The sequence below is a fragment of the Populus trichocarpa genome, chromosome 2 (genome assembly GCF_000002775.5).
Source record: "Populus trichocarpa isolate Nisqually-1 chromosome 2, P.trichocarpa_v4.1, whole genome shotgun sequence".
Taxonomy (NCBI): Eukaryota; Viridiplantae; Streptophyta; class Magnoliopsida; order Malpighiales; family Salicaceae; genus Populus; species Populus trichocarpa.
This window is the reverse complement of record NC_037286.2, coordinates 4,786,349-4,793,012: the sequence shown is the minus strand read 5'-3', so window position 1 is coordinate 4,793,012 and position 6,664 is coordinate 4,786,349. Positions and strand designations below refer to the sequence as shown.

The window sequence follows — 6,664 nt, the reverse complement described above, 5'->3', positions numbered from 1 at the left end:
ATTACCTTTATAATAACATATTACTTCATACTATTATTATCATTATTATTGTTATTGGTATTGCTATTACTGCTGCTACTATTATTACTTTTATTTATATTTATATTTTTATTATTGTTATTATTATTATTATCATAATTGCAATTACTGTTATTATTACAATTATTATCTTTATTATTAGTATTATTATTGTCGTCGTCATTGTCACAATTACTATTACTATAACTATTACCATCGGTGATATAATTTCTATTATAATTTCTATTATTTTTACTACTGTTGCTGTCGCCGCCGCCGCCGCTACTAATATCATTACCGTCATCATAGCAGTTGTTGTTTTTATTATCACCATCCTATCCTCAGCAATAGCATCATCATTAGCATTGTTATTATTATTATTATCATAATTAATATCATTATTAGCATTGTTATTATTACTATTACTATAATTAACATCATTATTAACATGTATGAACATTATTATATATGACAAATAAAAATAAAAATAAAAATAAATAAAATTTTAATACAGGATAAAAAATGATTAAAATAAAAAATCAAAACCAAAATAATGGAACATCAATAATAACGAGGATCAACATTAAATTTTCAGGTAGGAAAGAGAAGTAAAGAAAAATAAATTAAAATAAAATCTCATGTGTTAACCAGACATTTTAAGCTTATACGCGTCATCCATAAAAGGAGAAGGAGATGCTGGAGAATCAAATGAGACGATAAAAGTTTATTTTCCACTACTAGAAGGTGCCGTGCGCAACTTCTCCTACTTAACATCAGCTTTTCTAATTTAAATAATATTAATGAAATATATAATGCCATTATTACCTTGACCAAATGATAATTATAAAAAAACTCGAGGTAAAAAGATTCATCTACGGATGATTACATGGCCAATATTTTTTGCCTTAAGGATATATTTGTAATTTTATTGCATGTAAAAAAGAAAAAAAAACTACTTACACTTGCCTATCAGTGTTGGATTTTTTTTTGGCCAGGGAGGCATTTTTATTATTTTACTGTTTATTAAAAAATTTAAAGTAAAAAATACCTTTAAATAAACCTATAATAATTAACAATGCGTCGAGTGAAAAAAAACAACAAAAATATCCACGATTTAAAGACAATCAAATTTTTTTAAGAAGGCTATAGACATCATTTTAATTGTAGTGAGTAGTAAAATGATTCTGTTTCAGTAAATTTCTTTTCCCCTTTAGCTTTTTTTACTACCACGTAAAAAAAGGCAGTTCAGTTGACAGGAAATATAAAAATAAAAGAAAATGAAATAGGAGTACGAGTACGGAAGCTAAAAACGACCTCCAAGTGCACCACGACCTCGTCATCCTCAAAACACAGACGAAACAAAAACCTCATCACCGTCGAAATCAGAGATAGACGACGAAAGGTGTTATCTGCAGTGACGGCCACACACTCAGTCCCTCACGCTCCTGTCTCCACGTGTCATCCGAAACTTCCGCTTACTCCAGATAGCCCCATCCCAGTCCCCTCTCTCTCCTCGCTCTGATCATGCATGTTTATCTCCTCGCCCCACATGCACTCGCACAGGTATATATAATCCCCCTCGAACTATAATAAAAGACGGGTTTGTTCAAGTTAGAGAGAGAAAGATAAGTAAAGAGAGAAAGAGAGATGGATCACTCAGCAGATGCTCACAGAACGGATTTGATGACCATAACGAGGTTCGTGTTGAACGAGCAATCCAAGTATCCTGAGTCTCTTGGTGATTTCTCTATTTTGCTCAATCACATTGTTCTTGGCTGCAAGTTCGTTTGCTCTGCTGTTAATAAGGTAGGTCCCTTTCAGCGTGTTCGATTCTTTTTAACCGAACACGTAAACGTGACTTCTTCTTTAGCCACCTTTGATCGCCGGCGAAATGGAAATGAAATGAAATGAGAATTCTTTTTCTTCTGATTCTGCGCCCCTACCAATACCAGTTAGTGGATTTAATTTTTTAAATGGAAGTAAAATTTGAGTTTTATTTGGAATCAGAATCAAAATCTTTTTAAAAAAAAAAAACAATTCTATCACCCGTGGTGGCTGAATAAATTATTGAAGAAAAAATGAAATGCTTGTCTATGAATTTATAAGTCCTATAAGTAAGATTTATTCATCTCCAATTTTTTACTCGTGCAGGCGGGTCTAGCCAAACTTATTGGACTTGCTGGGGAGACCAATGTTCAGGCAAGTTGTTGAGGGCCGGGTCCAAACTCAAAACTCCAAGCTATTTGTTGTTATATAAATACAATGGCTAATTCGATTATATTTCACTTTTTTGGAAAAAGGGCGAAGAGCAAAAGAAGCTTGATGTTCTGTCAAATGAAGTGTTCATTAAGGCCCTAGTAAGCAGTGGCCGAACAGTAAGTAATGGAGTAATCTACTTGTATCTATGAACTGAATTTGTTGGAATTCGTGTAAGATTTTGGATCTTGGGGCAGTGCATCCTTGTCTCGGAAGAAGATGATGAAGCAACATTTGTGGAGCCTTCAAGGCGCGGGAGGTATGCAACTATATATTCTCCTTTCTTCGCTATTTGTTACAGCCTGTTCTGTTTGGATTGTTAGACTAACACATGGTATCGGTTTTGATATATGAGCAGGTACTGTGTTGTATTTGATCCATTGGATGGATCCTCCAACATTGATTGTGGTGTTTCTATTGGAACGGTATCATGTCTAATTCTGAAACATGACATTGTTCTATTTTTTGAATTCAAATACTTAACTGACAAGATGAAGAGTGATTGTTGTTACAGAATAACTGGATATTGCAGTTATATATTGAATGCCTTCTCCTTCATCTAGATTTTTGGGATTTACATGGTGAAAGATGGCCATGAACCAACTCTAAATGATGTGTTGCAACCTGGGAAGAACATGCTTGCAGCCGGCTATTGCATGTATGGAAGCTCTTGCATGGTATTATAAATCACCTTTCGTATAGTTAAAAGGCTATTCTTCTTCTTCTTCTTCTTTTTCTTCTTTTTTGTTTTTTTCTTAAATGTCATTTGGGATTTTCAAGACGACAGGTCGTATATCCCTTTACATCACCTTATTGATTTGAGAAGTTTCTTTATGTATAATTAGAAATTTGAATTCTTTTGATTAGGGTATGATGATGATGGTTCACGAGGTTCTTTGTCTGCCACCATGACTTGCACTTTGATATGTCATCTACTGATTAATCATCGTATGATTTGGCAGCTTGTCTTGAGCACCGGATCTGGTGTTAATGGTTTCACCCTGGATCCATTCCTTAGGGAGTTCATACTTACTCACCCTGAAATAAAGGTAAATCCTGTTTTCATCAGTAAATTGCGGAATTGCAATCAGTTTAATTACGTGTTATAGTTAGCTGCACATGCCAAGAGTTCAATCCATCCTCTTTAATTACAAGAACCGCATGTTTATCCTTAACCAAAACTGCAGTTAAGTGTATCTTTAGGTAGTGTTTGATTTCTGTTTTAAAATAAAAAAGATAGAGATAATGAAAATAAAAGATACAAGATAAAAAAAAATCAAAGACAAAATTAAAATTATATAAAATAAAACAATTTATTTTTATATCTTGTTTTATTATAATATATAAAGTAAAATAAAATATAAAAAATTTATTTTATCTTTAATATGTATTATAATCAAATTTATATATTTTAAAAAATAATTAGATTTTTTTTCAGTTTATATTGTTAAAATATAATAACTCTAGTTTTATAACGTAGACTGATCCGATGAATTGACTCGGAGTCTAAACTAGTTCAGGTTTTAGAAAAATAAATGGAAGATTGACCTCACCTAATTCAGTAAAAAAACCTGAGTTAATTCACACAGGGATAAAACAAGAGTTAAAAAAAAACTAATTTTTTTTGAAGTTTTTATTTTTGTCAAAATAAGGTTATTTTAATTTATTTTTTTTTAAAAAAAATTTAAGGTCAACTCGTGGCCCGAACCTTGTCTCGGGTAAACTCCCGAGTCAGGTTTTAAAATTATAATAATAATAATTTTTTATCTATAAATATTATTTTTAAAATATAATCTTGAAAGTATAAAAATCAACTTTAAAATTATTCAGGAATAATTTTTTTTTTTAAATCCTTGTACTTTCAAGAAACTATCTCCATCGTGAAATAACAACCAAACGTTAATTCTTTAGAGGCTGCTACCGTTATATCTTCTTTTTAAATAGTAGAAAACTGGTATTTAAAATAACACCGATTCAGTTTATTATGGAGGTATTTGTTTCTCACATTTCTTTCTGGACAGATTCCAAAGAAGGGAAAGATTTATTCAGTGAATGAAGGAAATGCAATTAATTGGGATGGTCCAACAGCCAAGTATGTAGTATTCATTATGATCATCTATTACATTTCCGGTGATTATATGCTGTTGTTCACCGGTATTTTACAACTCTAGGTATGTTGAAAAATGCAAGTTCCCCGAGGATGGATCCTCAGCAAAATCTCTAAGATACGTTGGAAGGTATCCTTGATTATTCTCTTTCTAGCAACTACAATTTTATGTTATTTTGATCAGTCAGTCATTTAATTACTGCAGTTACCTTTTGAGGCTATCTACTCCCCAACAAAATGCACACTTGATTGTTGAACGAAAAATATAAGTAAAATGAATCACATGCCTTTCTACTTAGAAATCTTTTCAGTCCAACCCGAATCTGAATTTCATCCCATTCTGGTGCATTCAAAGCTGTAAGGAACAGGATTGAAGTTGGAAAATATTGTAGTCTCTGTATTTAGGTTATGGCTACTGCTCCAGCCTCTCTTCAGATTATTGTATCTGACTTCCGAGAACATCACCCATTTCATCCTTCTGTTTGGATACTGTCAAAAGTTAGCATATCGAAGATGTTTTATTAGCAAAGCCTCAACTCCAACTAACTAATTATTTTGTTGTTTGAATTCCTTCATGAACAATTCATTATTTGGGTCATATATTCCAGGTTATTTTTACAGGAGTATTGATACTCAGTTGACGACTACTACTGTTGGTCATGAAATCAAATATTCCAGTGTGATTATTTTCTGCATATAGAAAACCGACAATATCTGTCTCTTTTCATATGGCTTTGCTGTCTTCAATTTGAGATTCTTAGTTTGTTTATGACATTTTCGTATGATACACAGCATGGTAGCTGATGTCCATCGCACATTACTTTATGGGGGTATATTTTTGTACCCTGCGGATAAGAAGAGCCCCAATGGGAAACTGCGGTACGTTTATGCACTCTTGGTGCTGGTATTTCTCCTAAAATGTTTGATGAAGCCTCTGGTATAATGTCCTTTCGTCTCTACCTGTTCTAATTTGGGACTCATTTTGTGGATATATATGTGTAAACTAGTGTTCTATATGAAGTCTTCCCGATGTCCTTTTTGATGGAACAAGCAGGAGGGCAGGCTTTTACTGGCAAGCAACGGGTACTGACTTCGTTGTTTTTGTTGTTGAGCTGTTTCGCTACTCAGATTTATGAAAACTTAGTATTCAATGTGCTTCAACCACCACCACCACCGTTATTATTATTTAAAGATATGCTTCTATTTAAAGTTATCAAGCTGTTTCCTTGCTTGTTTGTCCTGCCCTCATGTAAAGGGACCATAGACTATATTAATTATATTGCTCTAAATTTGATGCATTGTTTTTCGAACTTGTATGAGGTTACATGGTAGTTTATAGTTGAAGCTGCATGGAATTGGTAATATATATATTAATTTCATATGTTAATATGCAGTACGATCCAAGCTAGCTTCTGCCATTCCAATAAAAAACAAAAAGAAAAAAAGTTAGTTAATAGTAATTGGGAAAAAAAAGAATGACCGGGGGTGATTGACGTTCCTTTTCTATAGCGTCTGATGTAATCATTTTCCTCGGCAGGCACTGGATTTAGTTCCAACGAAGATACATGAGCGCTCTCCTATATTTCTTGGCAGCTATGATGACGTCGAGGAAATCAAAGCACTCTATATATAATGCTGAAGAGAAGAAAGAATAAACACCTATATATACTGTGGCTATATTTGTTATGGCGCTGCACCATGCCAGAATGCTCGAAATTCCGAAGGGGGTTATTTGTTATTACTTGTATTATAGTACTCATAATATTTTCATAGCCTTTAATTGTTCTATGGGCATTTGACCTGTTTCTGATAATCTATTTCATCAGAAAAAGCGTTTTCATTTCATCTGATGTGTGTTCATTGATGGGATAAACAAACCTTTCGGCTGATACTGGAAAAATGAGGAAGGATGTGATCATACACGATTGATACATCGTGACCACATAGGAAGCTAGATCCATTAATTTCTCCATGCGGGAAAACGTTGCATGCAACTTGTTTGTCTTGGACAGCAAGTGCACATAATTAAGCACGCTCTGAAGTTTGCAGTTTTATAGATGCTTTTCAGCCTCGCAAGGGCCGGGGTACTGCTGTCCACAGGAACGTGGAGTAACGAATACACCATGGCACGCACACGGAAATGGCACGGAGTGATTTCGCTTTACTTCCGGGGCAATTGCTTGTCTTTTTCCTTTTTGTGCTTCCATGAGTGTTTCTTATCATTTTCTAATTCAAAGTTTCAAAATCTTCATGCTCCAGATGCCATGTGGCGCATCATGCAAT

At 33.5% G+C, this 6,664-nt stretch overlaps 1 protein-coding gene across 1 annotated transcript; it reads left to right on the top strand.

Annotated features, from left to right (window-relative positions):
- The first annotated feature begins 1,572 nt into the window (after positions 1 to 1,572).
- Positions 1,573 to 6,226, top strand: LOC7467822 (fructose-1,6-bisphosphatase, cytosolic). The gene is made up of 12 exons (XM_002302147.4): positions 1,573 to 1,824; positions 2,170 to 2,217; positions 2,319 to 2,393; positions 2,472 to 2,533; positions 2,633 to 2,699; positions 2,838 to 2,951; positions 3,237 to 3,323; positions 4,296 to 4,366; positions 4,446 to 4,511; positions 5,174 to 5,260; positions 5,389 to 5,464; positions 5,919 to 6,226. The coding sequence occupies exons 1-12, from the start codon at positions 1,666 to 1,668 to the stop codon at positions 6,012 to 6,014; spliced, it is 1,008 nt and encodes a 335-aa protein (XP_002302183.3). The 5' UTR covers positions 1,573 to 1,665; the 3' UTR covers positions 6,015 to 6,226.
- Positions 6,227 to 6,664: the final 438 nt, after the last annotated feature.